The sequence below is a fragment of the Rhincodon typus genome, chromosome 8, assembly GCF_021869965.1.
Source record: "Rhincodon typus isolate 14 chromosome 8, sRhiTyp1.1, whole genome shotgun sequence".
NCBI lineage: Eukaryota > Metazoa > Chordata > Chondrichthyes > Orectolobiformes > Rhincodontidae > Rhincodon > Rhincodon typus.
The window spans coordinates 6,222,001-6,241,958 of NC_063339.1; the positions used below are offsets into that span (position 1 = coordinate 6,222,001).

The following is a 19,958-nucleotide window of genomic DNA, read 5'->3' on the forward strand; positions in this document are numbered from 1 at the left end:
CTGGCATTGATGTTGTATGTTTCTGTTTTTGGAGGCAAATTTCCTGTTCTGATTTGATAGACTTGCACTTCCTATTCCTGAGGCTTCTTGCCAGAAGCTGTATAGTTTAAAGCAAACAGGAGGGACCAAGAGGGGGAATGTAGAATATTTAAGATCATTAGCAGGCGGTGTACGTGGAATTTAATTCCGTTTTGAACATGTTGCTAAAGGCCATTTGCTTGAGTGTCGACAGATTTGATTCTAATTCCATGCAGCCATATGCTTTCTGTTGCCAGTGAAAGTACTAAGGTGCAGGTGTTGTTTCAATGGTACAATGCACTGAATCACTTTTAAAGTTGTTTTGTGAGTAATGGACCTGTATGAATTGCATATTGTCTCGAAGTAGATGAGAGATGATCATTTTCAGTTTGGTGCCATGATCTTGAGCAGTGGAGAATCTTGAGTATATAAGATGTGCAGACAGTACGTGCTTGTCTATTTTGAATATTATTTGAATTATAATTGTCTTGATGCTTTCGGAGGTTTCTTGCATCATTGCAAGGATTTCAGTAATAAAAGTATCACTTTCTGGAATAATGTTCATGGAATTGTTTCCCCAACTTTTCCCCCCTATCTCTGTACTTACTACTTAGATCTTCTCAGCTGGGTTTGGGGAGATTTATGTGAAACATTGAAAAAATTACAGACAGAAAGAGTCCAGTTGGTGCATTATATTTGTAATGGCCAAAGAAACGAGCCATTCAGCCTATATTCACCATGGAGTGCTTGGTTTGTAGCCCTGGATGTTATGGCACTTCAAGCGAACATGCCAGTTTTGTTTTAAGGGATTCTGCTGTGTTCCAGGCAGTGTGTTCAAAATATCCCATCACCCTCAACACTTCCCCTCAAGTCTCCCCAACTCTAGCCAATTATAGTAAATTGGTGCATCCTAGTTATTGACTTCTCTGCTTGAGGTATTAGGTCCTTCTGATGAACTCTTACCTAGTTCATCATAATTTCACGCACATAAATTAAACCATCACCTCTGTTTCCTACATTCCAAAGAATTTAATCTCAGCCTAACCAATGTTTCCTTCGTAGCAAAAATGTTCCAATCCTGGTGACATTCCCTTAAGTCTCTTCTGCACCTTCTCTTGTATGATTACATTTTTCCTCTACTAAGGTGACCAGATACAAAGAAACTAGAAACAGGATTAGTCTCCTAGCCTCCTGGCCCTGATGGAATGCATCCCAGGGTATTAAAAGAGATGGTGGGAGAAAGAGCAGGTGCACTGGCGGTAATTTTCCAAAATTCGCTGGACTCTGGGGCAGTCCCAGCAGATTGGAAAACAGCAAATGTGACGCCACTGTTTAGAAAGGGAAGTAGACAAAAGATGGGGAATTATAGACCAATTAGCTTGACCTCTGTAGTGGGGAAGATGCTTGAGTCTATTATCAAGGAAGAAATAGCAAGGCGTCTTGATAGAAATTGTCCCGCTGGGCAGACGCAGCATGGGTTCATGAAGGGCAGGTCATGCTTGACAAATCTTTTGGAGTTCTAAGAAGACATTACGAGCGAGGTGGACAATGGGGACCCAGTGGATGTGGTGTACCTAGACTTCCAAAAGGCCTTCGACAAGGTGCTGCACAAGAGGCTACTGCATAAGATAAGGATGCATGGCATTAAGGGTAAAGTATTAGCATGGATAGAGGATTGGTTAACTAACAGGAAGCAAAGAGTGGGGATAAATGAGTGCTATTCTAGCTGGCAGTCAGTGACCAATGGTGTGCCTCAGGGATCGGTATTGGGACCGCAATTATTTACAATTTATATAGATGACTTGGAGCTGGGGACCACGTGTAGGGTGTCAAAGTTTGCAGATGACACTAAGATGAGTGGCAGAGCAAAGTGTGCAGAGGACTGTGAAACTTTGCAGAGGAACATAGATACATTGAGTGAGTGGGCAAAGGTCTGGCAGATGGAATACAATGTAAATAAGTGTGAAGTCATACATTTTGGTAGGAGTAATAGTGAAAAGGATTATTACTTGAATGGTAAAAAGTTGCAGCATGCTGCTATGCAGAGGGACCTGGGTGCCCTTGTGCATGAATCACAGAAGGTAGGTCTGCAGGTACAACAAGTAATTAGGAAGGCAAATGGAATTTTGTCCTTCATTGCTAAAGGGATTGAAATAAAAAGCAGAGAGGTTATGTTGCAGCTGTACAAGGTGCTGGTGAGGCCACACCTGGAGTACTGTGTGCAGTTTTGCTCTCCTTACTTGAGAAAGGATGTACTGGCACTGGAGGGGGTGCAAAGGAGGTTCACTAGGTTGATTCCGGAGTTGAGGGGGTTGGCTTATGAGGAGAGACTGAGTAGATTGGAATTATATTCATTGGAATTCAGAAGATTGAGGGGGGATCTTATAGAAACATATAAAATTATGAAGGGAATAGATAAGATAGAAGTAGAGAGGATGTTTCCACTAGCAGGTGAAGCGAGGACAAGAGGGCATAGCCTCAAGATTAGAGGAAGCAGATTTAGGACTGAACTGAGAAGGAATTTCTTCACCCAGAGGGTTGTTAATCTATGGAATTCCTTGCCCAGTGAAGTAGTTGACGCTACTTCAGTAAACGTTTTTAAAGATAAGGTAGATTTTTTTTGCACAATAAAGGAATTAAGGGATACGGTGAGAACGCGGGTAAGTGGATCTGAGCCCACGAAAGGATCAGCCATGATCTTATTGAATGGCGGAGCAGGCTCGAAGGGCCAGACGGCCTACTCCTGCTCCTAGTTCTTGTGTTCTTGTGGATTAGGCCAGACAGCTCTTTCAGCCTGCTCCTTTATTCAGCATGATCATGGCTGAGCCTATATCTCAGTGCCATATTTCTTTTTTCTCCCCATACTCTTTTGATGCTTTTTAAATATATGACTGTATCTATCTGTTCCTTGAGTATATTCAGTGACTTGGCTTCCGCATCCTTCTGTGGTGGCTAATTCCACAGATTCACTAACCTTTGATTGAAGAAATGTTTCCTCATCTCAGTTCTAAATGGCTTCCCTGTGTCTTGATCTGTGTGTGCCCTCTGGTTCTAGAATATTCAATCAAAAAGAAATCCTCTCTGCATCTAGATTGTCCAGCTGTGTTAGAATTATACACATTTCAATCAGAGCCCGTTTATCCTTCAAAACTCTAATGAATACAGTTGCAGTTGAACTAATCATTCCCCATGAGGGGTGTGCAGTATTAACAGTTTTAAGTATAAACATAGAACATAGAACAGTACAGCACAGTACAGGCCCTTCGACCCACGATGTTGTGCCGAAATTTTGCCCTAATCCTAAAGTCTATCTAACCTCCACCCCTACCTTTATACCATCATCCATATGCCTATCTAATAGCCTGAATTCGGTAGGTCGTTTACAGACTTGCTGCTCTCCTTATGACCCATATCATTTTAGGATTGGCAGTGGCACCTTTGAAAATAGCTAAATCACCACATCTGGGGCAAGCATAAGGCTTCTAAGAGAAGTTATAGGAAGGAAAAGAAGAAACTCTGACCACATTTTCCACTCCTCTCCTGGCTGTAGTGTCAGAGTCAGAGGAATGCTACTATTACACTTTTAAATGAGGGAGGAAAAGATAGATCAAGTAATTGCAGATTTGGCGGCCTAACCTCCGTGGTAGTCAAATTATTCTAAAGAATTCTAAGGGATACTATAAGTTGCTATTCAAAAAGGCATGAATCAATCAAGTACAGTCAGCACACATTTATTAATAATTGGTTTGTGTCTGATGAACTGGCAAGAAGTTTTTGAGGCGGTAATAACAGAGGTTCAATGAGTATAGTGCTTTTGAAGAAGTCAGCATGAATTTCGGTGAGGCTGTTAACAAGGTCCCACATGACACTGCCTGGAAAAGTAAAAACCATTGAACCCAAGGGAAAGTGGCACATTGAATCTAAAATTGGCATAGTGGGAGGAAAGGATAATGGTCAGAGGTTTCAATGTGACTGGAAAGCTGCTTCTAATGGGATCCTACAGCGCTCAGCTCCAGGTTCCTTGCATCTTATGGTGTAATCAAAGATTTAGACGTAACTGCAGAGCGCCCAATTCGGAAGTTAAAAAAATTGACAGGGTTGCTTTTCTTAAGGAAAAGAAAGCTGTGGACTGCAGCCAAATACGAATAGATGGTCAAGTGGTTTAAATTGGCAAACCAAATTCAGTTTGGAGAAACATGAGGTAATTTCAGGAAGCCAAATAATACAAAGAAGTATACAATGAGTGACTGCAATGGAGAAGTACAAAAGCAAGTGCGAGAACAAAAGCACTTTGGATTATAATGTCCATAAATTCCTGAATGTAGCAGGACAGGTGGACGGAAGAAGATGTAGGATGAAAATCATAGAATCCCTACAGTGTGGAAATAGGCCGTTCGGCCCAACAAGTCCACACTGCCCCTCTGAAGAGCATCCCAACCAGACCATTCCCCTATCCCTGCATTTCCCATGTCTAACCATAAACATCCCTGGACACTATGGGCAATTTAGCATGGCCAATCCACCTACCCTTACACATCTTTGGACTGTGGGAGGAAACCGGAGCACCCGGAGGAATCCCATGCAGACACGGGGAGAACGTGCAAACTCCACACAGACAGTTGCCTGAGGCTGGAATCGAACCCGGGTCCCTGGCACTGTGAGGCAGCAGTGCTAACCACTGAGCCACCGTGCCGCCCCAAAAAGGTTATGCTGGAACAGCATAAAACACATATAGGCCTCATCTAGAGTAATACCTACTGTTTTTACAACAATTGAATTATTCATTAAATTAAAACAAAGAACTGTGGATGCTGGATATCTGAAACAAAAACAAAGTTGGAGAAACCCATCAAGTCTGGTCGTATCTGTGGAGAAAAAAACTGAGTTAATGATACAAGTCTAATGAACTGAAAGCAACTGGGAAACGATGATATTTAGGTTGATGATTGGGAGAATGGAGAGGGGTGAGTTGAATAGATGGAGAGGATGTGAGAGAGACAGACAGACAAACAGACAGACACAGAGGGGGGGGGGGGGGGGGCGACAGCAGGGAAAAAAGAGAGGAGAAGCAGAGAAAGGGATTGCTGATGTTATGCTGGGAGAGAGAGAGAAATGCTGAAAGTGTCAGTAGTAGAAAATGGGTTGGCTATGCTGGAAGCACCCCATACAGAACAGGACCTGGGGTGTGGGGGTAAGTAGCAAACATGGAGAAGGGTGTTCACACTCTGAAATTGTTAGAGTTGATGTTGAGTCCTGAGTGCTTTTTAAGGTGCCTAAGCAGAAGATGAGGTGTATTATGAATTTCAGTGAATCATCTACTAGGGCACTCAGATACCTTTTGTACATCCCCAATTCCCAATAAATTACTATTTTGGTAATACTGTTCTGTTTTTTCCACTCAAGTGTATAACTTCATATTTGCCATGTTGTACTTCATCTGCCACGTGTTTGCCCGTTCACTTGAGTTGTCTAGATCATCTTGAAGTCTCCTTGCATCCTCTTCACTACTCACAATCTTACACATTTTCATGTCATCAACAAACTTTCCTATGGTGGTAGTATCGTAGTATTATCACAAGACTATTATCTAGACATTCAGGTAATGTTCTGGGGACCCTGGTTAGAATTGCCCCCCTCCACAGCAGATGGTGGAATTTGCATTCTGTAAAAACAAATCTGGAATTAAGACTAATAGTGATCATCAAACCAATGTCGATTTTTGGAAAAACTAAGGTCCTACAGGGAAGGAAATCTCCTGTCCTTACCTGGTCTGGCCTACGTGTGATCCAGACTATCAGCAATGTGATTGACTCTTAACTACTGGTCTCGGCAGTTAGGGATGGGCAATAAATGCTGTCATGGCCAACAATGGCGACGTCCCATGGAAGAGGAAAAACATCTTGGAAATGTTGCTTTTGGACCCCTGAATCAGGTCATCTATTTACATATTGTGAATAGCTGGGGTCAAAGCACTGATCATTGTGGTACCCAACTAGTCACCGCCTGCCACTTGGAAAAAGACCCATTTATTTTCTTCTGTGTTTCCCATCTGTCACCCAATCCTCAATCCATGCCAGTATATTAACTCTGTGCTTTAACTTTCCCACTGACTTCTTATGGGGGAACTTATCAAAAGCCTTCTGAAAATCCAAATACACTACATGTACTGGCTCTCCCTCATCTATGCAGTAGAATAATTTGTATTGGGTTACCACTTTGCGGAACACCTCCGCTCTGTTTAAAAAAAAAAATGATCCCAACCTTCCACTTGCCTGCCACTTTTACACACCACCATGCTCCAATGCCAAAATTTCTGTCTCAGAACTATTGAATTTCTCCAGCACCTCATCTTCTGCCTAGGTACCTTTACAGCACTCAGGACTCAGCTTCAAGTTTAACAATTTCAGAGTGTGAATACCTGTCTCCATGTTTGTTACCTACGCCAACGCCCCAGGTCCTGTTCTGTATGGGTTGCTTCCAGCATAGCCAATTCATTTTCTACTGCTGACACTTTGAACATTTATCTCTCTCCCAGCATATCATCAGCAATCCCTTTCTCTGTTTCTCCTTTTTTTCTCTTTTAACCCTCACCACCCCCTCTGTCTCTGTCTGTCTGTCTCTCTCTCCTCTCTCTCTCTCTCTCTCTCTCTCTCTCTCTCTCTTGCATAATCTCCATCTATTTAACTCACCCCTCTCCATTCCTCCAGTCATCAACGTAAATATCACCAATTCCCAGTTGCTTTCAGTTCTGACGATGGGTCATTGGACTTGCATCATCAACTCATTTTTTTTTTTCCACAGACACTACCAGACCTGATGGGTTTTTCCAACACTTTCTGTTTTTGTTTCAGATACCCAGCGTCCACAGTTCTTTGTTTTAATTTAATGAATAATTCAGTTGTATTATTCATACAGTAAATATTACTCAAGACAAGGCCTGTCAAGTGCTTTATATTGTTCCAGCATAACCCTTTTCATTCTATGTGTTCTTCCATCCACCTGTGCTGCTACGTTCAGAGATTTATGGACATTATAATCCAAAGTGCTTTTGTTCTTGCACTTGCTTTTGTACTTCCCCATTGCAGTCACTCATTGTATACTTCTTTTGATTACTTGCTTTCCTGAAAATAATTACCTCACATTTCTCCAAATTGAATTTGGTTTGCCGATTTAAACCACATGACCATCTATTCATATTTGGCTGCAGTCGACAGCTTTCTTTTCCTTAAGAAAAGCTACCCTGTCAATTTTTTTTAACTTCCGAATTGGGTGCCCTGTAGGATCCCATTAGAAGCAGCTTTCCAGTCACATTGAAACCTCTGACCATTATCCTTTCCTCCCACTATGCCAATTTTAGATTCAATGTACCACTTCCCTTGGGTTCAATGGTTTTTACTTTTCCAGGCAGTGTCATGTAGGACCTTGTTAAGAGCGTCACGAAAATTCATGTTGACTTCTTCAAAAGCACTATACTCATTGAACCTCTGTTATTACCGCCTCAAAAACTTCTTGCCAGTTCATCAGACACAAACCAATTATTAATAAATGTATGCTGACTGTACTTGATTGATTCATGCCTTTCTGAATAGCAACTTATAGTATCCCTTAGAATTCTTTAGAATAATTTATCTACCACGGAGGTTAGGCCGCCAAATCTGCAATTACTTGATCTATCTTTTCCTCCCACATTTAAAAAAAACTGTCATAGTGGTAGTTGTCTGACTCTGACATTATATCCACTATGATGTCTGTATTGTCCGCTTCTCTGTAAAGACAGGCACAAAGAATTCACTAAAAACTATGACCACTTCTTGAGCCTCCAACGACAGGCTCCCTTTTTATTCTGCAATAAGCTATCATCTTGCTGTTTGTGTGTATTCATAAAAAAAACTTGCATTTTCCTTGATTACCAAAATTCTTTCATGCTTTCCTAATTTTCATTTTACCTGTATACTTTTTATGAAGTCCTGGACTTTCCAGGAGGAAAGGCTTTTCCTCAACCAAAGAAAATATAAAATAAATCAAGGAGGTAGCATATAGTACAAAAACAAAAGCTTTAGGCACAGCCAGCAAAGGGAAAATTAAAGGGTGTAAAATGATCAGGCCTGAACGTCGTCAGATCTTGAATCAGGTCCAGGTATTTACCAGCAAGGCCTAGTTAACTTTCAGGCATGGGCTCAAGAGGCAAGTAACATTCTGGTCACAAGTGCCAGAAATGACCATCACCAACAAGAGAGAATCTAATTACCTCCCCTTAATATTCAGTGGCATTACCATCACTGAATCACCCACTATTGCGATGATAGTATGGATTTAAGAGGTGTATTCTGCCCTTTCTTTTATGAAGAGAGTTTGAAACAGAGGTGACGAGTGGTGTGTTCCAAGCCAATAATGTAAACAGCTTGTGAGGCCTTGGGTTTTTTATTAGCGTTGGAACAATAGAAGCAACATGAAAGGGTAGGGTCAAGCTCCCATAGAACCTCAATTTTATTTTAACTTTCAGTAGTCGTTGGAGTTTGGAAGCCGCTATACATCTCTCTCTGCGACAGCAAAATGCTTGAGTTCTCTCTCTATCAATCTCTCGCTCTCTCTCTTTCTCTCTCTCTCTCTCTCTCTCTCTCTCTCACTCTCAGTTTTCTCTTCATGTTTTCTTTTTCTCCTGAATTGTAGAGTTGCATGTGAGACAAACTATTTTACTGAATTTGCCTTTGCCAAGTGTGTGTTTGTGGGATGATACAGTTGCTGTTTAGTAGTTAAATTATCTATTATTGTGTTAAGTTTTCCAATAAGTCATTCCAGGCCTTCTCTCCTTTGTATTTTAACTATCATGTAAGAATAAAATGTGTTTTGCTTCAAGTCTGGTAGTCTGATCAATCAGATTGTATCTGGAACACAATTGCCTTTAAAAATAAGAAAGGGTTGGGCTATCTTCTTAACATATTTTGAGAACGTTTGGTCTGGTCCATACCACTATCAATATCCTGGTGTTGCCATTTACCAGAAACTGAACTGAATGAGACATATAAATACCATAGCTACAAGGGCAGTTCATGGACCAGGAATTGTTTGGCGAGTTAATTACCTCTTGATTCCTCAAAATTTGTCCTCTGTCTACAATACATATGTCAGCTGTACTAGAATAGTGGATGAGTAAAAACACCATCAACGCTCAACATTTTATGGAGTTATACAGCACAGAAACAGACTCTTAATCCAACTTATTGGGGGCAACCAGACATCCCAAACTGAACTGGTCCCATTTGCCAGCATTTGGCCCATATCCCTCTAAAGCCTTCCTATTCATATACCTATCCAGATGCCTTTTAAATGTTGTAATTGTACCCATCTCCACCACTTCATCTGGCAGCTTGTTCCATACACACACCACCCTCTACATGAAAAAGTTACACCTCAGGCCCTTTTTTGATCTTTCCCTTCTCACCTTAAACCTATGCCCCCTAATTTTGGAAACCCTACCCTCGGAAAAAGGCTTTGGCAATGCCCCTCATGATTTTATAAACTTCAATAAGGTCACCCCTCAGCCTCCAATGCTCCAGTGGAAAAAAGCCACAACATGTGTTATAGTCAAAACCTGATAAGTGTTTGTGTTACAAAAACATAAATTGCTGGAAAAACTCAGTAAGTCTGGCAGCATCTGAGGAGAGAAAGCAGAGTTAACGTAACTGATTCACTGACCCTCTTCAGCCATCCTAAGGGGTTAATACCGGTGGATATTAGGCCATTTAACTCCCACTTGACCTCAATTTGCAGTGGCAGGGAAAAGTAATTCATTAGCCTTTTTGCTACATACTTATTCTGAGTGGAATTAGGGATTTACTGCCTGATTAAGTGATGCCTCCCACTCCCACACTGACCATAGGGAAGGCAAAAACCTACCCCTCACTCACCCCACAACACTAAAGTGATCTTTAATGTATAGAGAATTTCGTGAAGCTCCTGTGCAACATTTTAGGATGTTTTAATATGTTAAGGCGCTATGTAAAGGCAAGCTATTGTTTTTGTTGATGCTTCACTACTTCAGAATTCAGCTTTTTTTATTTCACTTCGTTTTGGGTGTTCTTCCTGTTTTCAGACTTGGCTTAGCATGAATCTTTTAAATAATCAACATTCCTACAATCTTGTAGCTTCCTCAATTCACAGCTGTTGTTCACCCTTCTCAGCAAAGTACTTTCACAGCAGAAACATAAATTCCTGTTTTTAGTACAATGTGAAAATGGTTCTATGGGTGAGTTCTCAATTCCTGTTCCAAGTTAGATCAAACATATCATCTGTTTTTTTTGTCTGCTAATTAATGTTGGCTGTAGAGTTGAACATGCTATTCTTCTTTGCACCTGTAGGTCAGATGGAGAGGCTTGATTATAAATTACCAATTATATCTGTAAAAGTTAGAGTTGACATGGCAGGTGATGTGTTGTAAATGCAGTGTTTAGGGATTGGGAGCAACCAGTAGCTATCTCTAACTGGAGGATCTTCAGCACAGAGTTGTTGAGTTAGATGCTGAGCTCCAGACATCATGATGTATCAGGTAGGGGAAAGTTATCAGAATGCTTTGATCCCGGGGCTACTCTCAATCCTTAAATTAGGTGTTAGTTTGGATTTGGAGAGGGGTGGGAGGGACCAATTGGGCAATTGTGGAATCCAGGATGCAGTAGTAGAGAGGTTTGAACCTTCAGAGCCAGCACAAGGAACTTGCTACCTGTGTGGATCAGAAGAAGCACTGCAGGAGAATGGGCAATTGATCTCCATGGTACAAGAGGTGACTGAAGGAGGTAGTGGTCAAAACAAAAAGAAATGTGTTGGTGGCAGTGGTTATTACGATATAGGAAATAGATAAGGTTCTTGCTGCTGTGATCAAAAGTCCCAAAGGCTGTGTTGCCTACCCAGTACTATAATTAAGAATGTTTCTAATAACTCAAAGTAAGACTTGCATTTATAGAGCATCCTTCATGACCACAGGACATTCCTAAGCATGTTACAGCCAATTAAGTACTTTTACAATGTTGTTACAATTTTATTGTGGGAAACATGGCAGCCAATTTGTACACAGAAACTTCAAAAACCTTAATTCCATGTAAATTGGCAAAGAGTGTGGTTCAAAGAGTCATAATCATACAGCATAGCAAAAGCTCTTCGCTGCATCAATTCTGCACTGACCTATCTAAATTAATCCTACTTTCTAGTACTCGGTCCATAGCCTTGAATGTTGTGACATTTCAACTGCTCAACCATGTACTTTTTAAAGGTCGTGTTTTCTTGCCTTCAATCCTCTCTCAGGCAGTGCATTCTAGATTCTCACTACCCACTGGGTGCAAAAACCTTTCCTCAAATCCCCTCTCAACATCCTACCCTTCACGATAAAATTATGCCCCTTTGTTATTGACACTTAATGAAAGGGAACAGCTGCTTCATATCAACCCTGTCCATGGCCCTTATAATCTTATATACCTCAATCAGGTGCTCCTCAGCCGCCTTTGCTCTAAAGAAAACAACCGAAGCCTATACAGCCTCTCTTCATAGCTAAAATACTCCAATGCTAACAGCATTCTGGTGAATCTCCTTGCAGTAGTGAGGCAATGCGAACTGCACATAACGCTCCAGGTGTGGCCTAACTAAAGTTTTGTACAGCACCGATATAACCTCCCTGCTATTATAATTTATACCGTTAACTGATAAAGGCAGGTATCCTATATGTTGTCTTAACTACCTAATTAACCTGTCCTGTTGCCTTCAGGGATTTGTGGACAAGCACTGTTACTCTGAGTTCCTAATGCCCTGCTATTCATTGAGCGCTCCCATTCCTTGTCACTTTTTCTAAAGTACATCACCACACACTTGTCAGAGTTAAATTCCATCTGCCATTAATCTGCCCATCTGACCACGGTTAAATGCCATCTGACCAGTCTATGTCTTTGTGTAACCTAAGACCTTCATCCTCACTGTTAACAGCTCGGCCAATCTTTGTGTCTTCTGTAACCTATTTATCATTCCCCTTACAATCTCATGTATATCGGTAATATATATTGTAAGCAATAAGAGACCCAGCACTGTTCCCCGTGGTATGCCACTGGGCACCAGCTTCCTGTCACACAAACAACCTTCCACCACCATCTTCTTCTAGTAAGCCACTTTTAGATCCACCTTGCCAAGTTACCCTGAATCTTATGTGTTGTTATCTTCTTTATCAGTCTCCTATGTGGACCATATCAAAGCCTTTGCTGAAATCCATACAACTATGTCAACTGTAGTATCCTCATGTACACACCTGATCACCACCTTGAAAAAATTCTATCAAATTTGTTAGTCATGACCTCTCTCTGACAAAGCCATGCTGACCATTCTTGATCAAATCTTGCCTATCTAAGTGAAGATTAATTCTCCCCTTCGGAATTTTCCGCAAGAATTTCCCTACCACTGATGTGAGACTCACTGATCTGTAATTCCTTGGATTATCTCTAACACCTTTGTTGAAAAGTGGAACCATATTAGCTGTCCTCCAGTCCTCTGGCACCTCCCCTATGGTGAAAGAGGAATTAAAGATCTGGGTCAGAGCCCCTGTTATTTCCTCTCTCATCTTCCACAGCAGCCAAGGATACAACTCATCCACACCTGGGGGTTTAGCCACTTTTAAGCGCGCCAAAACTTTTAACACCTCCTCACTCCCTATGTCAAACTGCTCAAGAACCTCTCAGTCCCTCTTCCTGAATTCCACACCTACTTCCTCCTTTTCCACATTGAAGACAGAAGTACCAATGTCTTCCAACTCCAAGTACAGAATGCCCTCTTGGTCCCTACTGGGCCCTACTCTTTTCCTGGTTACCCTTTTTCCCCTAATATATTTCCACCAATATGTCTTCATGCCCCCTCTTTGCTCTCCTAATTGCTTTCTTATGTTCCCCCCTTGCACATTCAATACCCCACTAGGCCCTCCATTGTTTTGCTCCTTCCATATCTGCTAAAAGCCTCTTTTTGTTTTCCTTATGAAGTCCTGAATATTTCTAGATATCCAGGGTCCTCTTGGCTTGTTGCTGATACATCTCACCCTAAAAGGACCATGTTTGGACTGTACTCTTCCCATTTCCTTTTTGAGCACCTCACCCCGCCTCCCTCACTGCTCTGTTGTATATTTTCCTATAAGTAGCTGTTTCCAGTAAACTTTAACCAAATCCTGCCTTATTTGAATAAAATCTACCTTCCACTAATCCAACACTCATTCCATTGTCACCTTGAAAACTTGTCCACCTTTGTTCGCCAGAATTAGGTCAGTACTGCACCATCCCTTGTTGGACATTCTACATGTTGAACTGTTCTGAATGCAACTCAAGAAATCTATCCCTTCTAACCCCTTTATGCTATGTGTATCCCAGTTGCTGTTTGTCAAGTTGAAATCGTCTAATGTAAGTACCGTATTAGTATTATTTTGACACCTCAGTGTGTATAGATCTGCTCCTCTTTTGCTTACTGACTGTTTGGAGGCCTATGATACCGTAATAACAATGTGATTGCTCTTTTTTTTATTCCTAAGCTCTACCTGCAAAGCCTCATTTGAAGATCCTTCCAAGTACTCTTCCTTCTTACTGTAGGAACTGACTATTTAATTAATAATACCATAATTGTCTTGCCTGAAGATCCTACACCCTGTAATGTTGTGTTGTCACATCCCTATGATAGCAATAGTAACTTAATTCCATGTATCAATCAATTGCCCTGAACTCATCTGTCTCATCTACAATATACCTAGCATAAAAATAGAGAGCTTTCTTGGGGGCGGCTCAGTGGTTAGCATTGCTACCTTAAAGTGGCAGGAACCCGCATTTGATTTCATCCTCAGGCGACTGTGTGGAGTTTGCACATTCTCCCTGTGTCTGTGTGGGTTTCCTTTGGTTGCTCCAGTTTCCTCCAAAAGTTCAAAGATGTGCAGGTTAAGTTGATTGGCCATGCTAAATTGCCATAGTATCCAAGGATGTGCAGGCTAGGTGGATTATCCATGAGAAATACAGGGTGGTCTGTCCGGGTGGGATGCTCTTCGGAGGGTTGCTGTGGACATGAAGGGCTGAATGGCCTGTTTCCACATTGTAACGGTTGTATGATTCTATGTTTAGTTTCACCTTGCTCTCTTGAAATGCACATGGCTGAACTCTTTCTGTTTTGGTTCCTTTGCTATAGTATCCTGTCCCTAGTGATTTGGGAGATGAAGGTTTAGGTCATGGAGTACTGGCATCAGTAGTGGGGAAAGAGGGACCTGTTCTACTGGAACAGGTTACATTTAAACTATGTTGGAACTTGTGCCCCAGAAAATTAAATAAATTGTTTTGAAACTAAAGGTGGAATTTCCACATTTCACTTGAAATAATTCATTAAATCTGAAGAAGTAAGTCAAGTACATGAATTAGTTTCACAAGTTGGTGAAGATGAGTAGAATGGGCCCGGAAAAGACAGAGTTTAGCGTGAATATTTCATTATTGAATAAGGATAAATCAAGGTATATACCAAAAAGTTTTAAGGTATTTGTTTGAATATGCAAAACATTCCTAAGGTAGATAAATTAGTGACACATATAAAGCTAAATATGTTTGATCTAATAGCACAGTTGGGAACTAATAGTGGGGTGGTAACCCTGATTAAAAAGTGATATGCAATATGCAGACAGTCATACAGAATAAACATGGCTTGAGAGATCAGGAAACAACCTGAATCAATGGATATTGAAATAACTCCATGGAGGCCAGTACCCCGTCACTAATTCACCTGTTATTTGTATGTGCATAGTACATGATGCTGACCCAGCTAGCTCAGAGCCAGCTCCTAGAGTGTATGGAACCCCGACACTCCTGTTTGTATCTGTCAGCCAGGGCTCCCTGATTGGACCAGATTAACAGCCCCAATCAGGGAACTCGTATTCTACGATGTCCACTTGGCTGACTTCATTCCGGTTGCTACAGATATGTGAAATAGAAGTGGCTAAGCACACTGGTGGGAGTAGTTTATAGGCCCTCAAATGTAACTATAACTTTAGGCAAAGTAGAAATCAAGGAAGAGGAGGAACTTATAAAGGCAATGCAATAATTGTGGCGAACTTTACATTTCATACATTCTGGACTAATTAGATTAATTGCATTTAAGACAGTTTCATAGAACAATAAAATGAAAGCAAAACACTGCAGTTGTTGGAAATATAAACAATAGCAATAAATGATGGAAATATTCAACAGATCTGGTAGTATCTGTGAAGAATGAAACAGAGTTAATGCTCAAGTTGATGTCAATGATCAAGTTGATCGATGCTTGAAAGGCTGAATGCCTTACTTCCCTTCAGTCTCAAGATCTTTCAACAGAGCTGGAAAAAGATGTAACAGGTTGGAAGTGATCACAAAGGCAAGGAGGTGGGCAAGGAGAAGATGAGATCCATTTGTACCATTGTGTATGGAGTTGAGATGTCATGTTAAGGTTGTACAGGACATTGGTGAGGCCTCTTCTGGACTTCTGAATGCAATTCTGGTCACTTTATTACAGGAAAGATGTTATTAAACAGGAGAGTGTTGAGAGAAGATTTACCAGGATATTGCCAAGAATGGAGGGTTTGAGCTATAAAGGTAGGCTGGGACTCTTTTCACTGGAACGTAGGAGGTTGAGGGGCGATTTGTAGAGGTTTATAAAATCATGAGAGACATAGATAAGGTGAATAGCAAAGGTCTTTTCCCTAAGGTGGGGGAGTTCAAAACTAGGGGGCATATTTTTAAGATGAGAGGAGAAAGATTTAACAAGGATGTGAGGGGAAACTTTTTTAACGCAGAGTGGTTAGTGTGTGGAATGAACTGCCAGAGGAAGTGGTGGATGCAGGTACAGTTACAATGTTAAAAGACATACATGAATAGGAAAGGTTTGGAGGGATATGGGCCAAACGCAGGCAGGTGGGGATTAGTTAAGTTTGGGAACATGGTCAGCATGGACTAATTGGACCGAAGGGTCTGTTTCCATGCTGTATGACTCTATGAACAGTATTTCATTGCAAGCATTAATTTGGTGTATGTTCTTTATATCTCTGCCTTTTCTTCTGTTTCTAGCTTATGGAAAAGTATTTCTTGTGAGGAAAATCAGTGGTCACGACACCGGAAAGCTTTTTGCCATGAAGGTGCTGAAGAAGGCAACAATAGTTCAAAAAGCAAAGACTGCAGAGCACACCAGGACAGAGCGTCAAGTATTGGAACACATTCGACAATCACCTTTCCTTGTCACATTACATTATGCTTTTCAGACAGATACAAAACTCCATCTTATTTTAGGTAACATCACAAATAGATTTTACTTTTCTTAAACTTGCTAGTTCTCCTCCTGTTCTTCTACTGAAGGTGTTTACTTATTTATAGGATAGTGGAGATGGGTAATAAATACTGAGCTTGCCAACAATGCCCAATGAATGAAAATTCAATACAATAAATAAAGGTGCAATTTCACTAATGTCACTGGTATCTCACCCAGTTGATTGTTACTTAAGAGGAGCCTTTAGTGAATGTTTGCAAACTATTAAATAACCCAGTTTGTGATCTTACCCAACATGCACACATCCAGAAGAGATTGTTATATGGATGTCAGCAGTGGGAACTTTGCTTGTTTTCTGTACCCATTTCTCACATCCCCACAGAAGCGGCACCAAATACAAGTTTGAGGCAAATTGTGTTGTCTGTGATCCTCCAGTTGAACACTGATTACAGCCTAACCTGAAATTTCCTGGCCTGTATGGCTTTATTATTTGCTGTATAAACTCAATAAATGATTGATGGACTGAATTTGTCTTCCAGGATCACAGTACAACATGATCTAGTTTTAATGTTATTGTTGTTCTAGTCAAGTGATCTCCAATAATAGCACAACCTTATAAAGTCTGACTGCAGTTACTTACTTTCCTTGTGAAACAGGTACATGTCAGAGTGCAAAGGTCAGTTTATCACAATAATTCATACTGTAAGCAACATTTGTTTTGTTTTTATAAATGAGATCTGTTTATAAAGCAACTGTAGATTTATTTCCTTATGCCACCAATGTGATATTTGTTCTTTTTCCTTCTCCATAATGACATTGTTGTCTGGTATTTGATTTAACTTGATATTAATGGTGATTTTTTTTTTAAATTGCTGGTTAAAGTGCACAGTCATTTTGTGAAGTTATGAATTAGAAGCATACCATTCAGCCCCTCAGCCTGCCCAGCCATTTCATAAGATCGTGTTTGATCTTATTGTGGCCTCAAGTCCACGTTCCCCCAACCTCCAATGTCCTTTGACTCCCTTGTTAATCAAGAATCTGCCTACCATTGCCATAAAAGTATTCAGTAACCCTGCCTCCACTAATCTCTGGGAAAGAGTCCGAAGTTTCATGAACTGCTAAGAGAAGAACATTGAGATAACAAGGTGTAGAGCTTGTTATTTTCTGAAGAAGGGTTGAGGCCCGAAACGGCAGCTTTCATGTTCCTCTGATGCTGCTTGGCCTGCTGTGTTCATCCAGCTCTACACCTTGTTATCTCAGATTCTCCAGCATCTTCAGTTCCTACTATCTCCAAGAGAAGAGCATTCCTCCTTTTCTGCTCCTTTAATAGGAATTCCTCCTAGTCATAGTTTTTCTCACAAGTGAAACTACCTTTCAGCATCTTGTCAAGTCCCCAAAGGATCTTTAAACGTATTAATAAAATCACCGCTCATTGTTCTCAACTCCATTGGATATAGGCCCAGCCTGTTCAATCTTTCCTCATAAGACAACATCCTTCCCATCCCATGTATCAGTTAAGTGAGCTTTCTCTTAAGATTCATTTACATTTTCATTCTTTCTTAAAGATTGTACATAGTACTCTAAATGTGGTCTCACTGAAGTTCTATAAAACTATAGTAAAGCTTCTTTACTTTTATATTCCATTCTCCTTGGAGAAACGACAACGTTCTGTTTGCCTTTCTAATCATTTACTGCAACTGTATACTAACCTGTTTGAACTTGTGCTAGGATAAATGATATACTGGTTTTCTATTCCTTCTGCCAAAGTGGACAAGTTTGCATTTACTCACATTATATTTTGTCTGCCAAATATTACTCACTCACTTAACTTATGGCACTTCGCAGACTCCTTAAGCTCTTTCACAACTTACTTTCCTACGTATCCTTATATTATCAAGCAAATTTATCGACCATGCATCTTGTCACAAGTCGTACATACATGCATTGTAACTAACTGAAGCCCTGATCTTCTTGTTGGGTACTCATCACATCCTACCAGCCAGAAAATCACCATTTATATACAAGCTCTGTTTCCTATTACCCAAACAATCCTCTCTCCATAGATAGTAATTCTCTCTCCATGCCATGTTATCTCTTATACTATGAGCTCTTGTTTTGTGTAATAACCTTTTAATTCTCAAATGCCTCTGAAAATATAAGTATAGTACATGCACTGTTTCCCTTTTGCTTGTTACTTCCTCAAAGAACTGCAATAAACCAGTCAAACATGATTTCTCTTTCTCAAAATCATGTTGAATATACATTATTGCATTAAGATTTCTGAGTGCCTTTTTATAACCTTGGTTATAAACCCAATGGTTTCCAGCATTTCGTGATGATAGATGTTAGACTAACTAGCTTATGTTTCTCTGATTTGTGCCCCTCATCTCCTTCCTTTCTTGGATACAGGAGTCACATTTGCTATCTTTCAATCTGATGGGACCTTTCTGGAATCGGAAGAATTTTGGAAAATTAAAATCAATGTGGCCACTTCTTTTAACACCCTAGGTTGAGGCTCATCAGGGTTAAAGGACTTGTTAGGTTTTAGTAAAACCATTCCAATAAAGAGGGAAAATATGCTGAGTAAGTTGTCCTGAGTTCCTTGCTCCCTTTCACATTTTGATTCGGTTATTTCTGGAATTTTATTTGTGTTCTGTACAGTGAAACACGACATCTGTTCGATTCACTTGTCATTTTCCAATTTTTGATTATTAATTCCCCAAACATTCTCTGTAAGACCAATATTCAGTTTACTTACTGTTTATTTCAATATCTATAAAACTCTTGCTTTTTTTTACATTTCTAGCTGGACCTCTCTCATAATCCAATTTTGCCTTATTAGTCTTTTATTAATTCTTTGCTGTTCTTCTGTTCAATCTTTATGGAATCGTATGGCTTTTTATTCCAGTTTGATGCTATTTTTAGCATCCTTCCTTTAGAATCTTTTTAATTGGAATGTATTTTTTGTGTATTCCGAAATATCTCTTTAAATATCTGCCACTCTCCTGCTTTATCTACTGACCAGTTTCCTAACCAAATGTACCAGTATGTTTGCTGTTAGGAATTAACCTTACAACTGACTTCTTGCCTTTGTTATTTCTTATTTCTATCCAAACTACTACATCTCTCTGTATTGTATCAATACCAGCCTTAATTAATAGAACTAGCCCTCTACCTTTGCCTAGCTTCCTGTTCTTTCAAAATGTCTTTTAACAATGAATTTTCAGGTTCTGGTCTTTACCTTCTTATAGCCATGTCTTTATGATGGCACCCAATAAAGAAGATCAAATTGTAGAATTGATTAATTAATTTATTGTTGTCACATGTACTGAGATGTAATGAAAAGTGTTGTTTTGTGTGTTATACAGGCAGATTGTACCACACAAAGTACATCAGGGTAGCAGCACAAAGTGCAGAGTACAGTGTTACAGTTGCAGAGAAGATAGAGAGATCAGAATTAACACTTGAGAAGTCCATTCAAAAGTCTGATAACAGCGGGGAAGGAGCTGTTCTTGAATCTGTTCATATGTGTATTCAAACTTTTATATCTTCTGACCCACAGAAAAGGGTGAAAGAGAGCATAACTGAGGTGGGAGGGGTGGCATGGATTTCTCAGCAATACTCTGGAAATCAGTGACATAGTGGGTCACCAAATCTCATTA

The 19,958-nt window shown here is 40.3% G+C and overlaps 1 protein-coding gene across 2 annotated transcripts in view; it reads left to right on the forward strand.

The window, feature by feature from the left end:
- LOC125483731 (ribosomal protein S6 kinase alpha-5-like) overlaps positions 1-19,958 on the forward strand; it is a 123,367-nt gene that overhangs the window by 90,929 nt on the left and 12,480 nt on the right. The window contains exon 3 of one of the 2 annotated variants that reach the window (XM_048600220.1): positions 16,101-19,027. In XM_048600220.1, the coding sequence (XP_048456177.1) occupies positions 16,101-16,351 (251 nt within the window). In that variant the 3' untranslated portion in view covers positions 16,352-19,027. Of the gene's footprint in view, positions 1-16,100; positions 19,028-19,958 lie in introns of those variants that run through there. The other variant, XM_048600221.1, reaches the window with a different exon arrangement.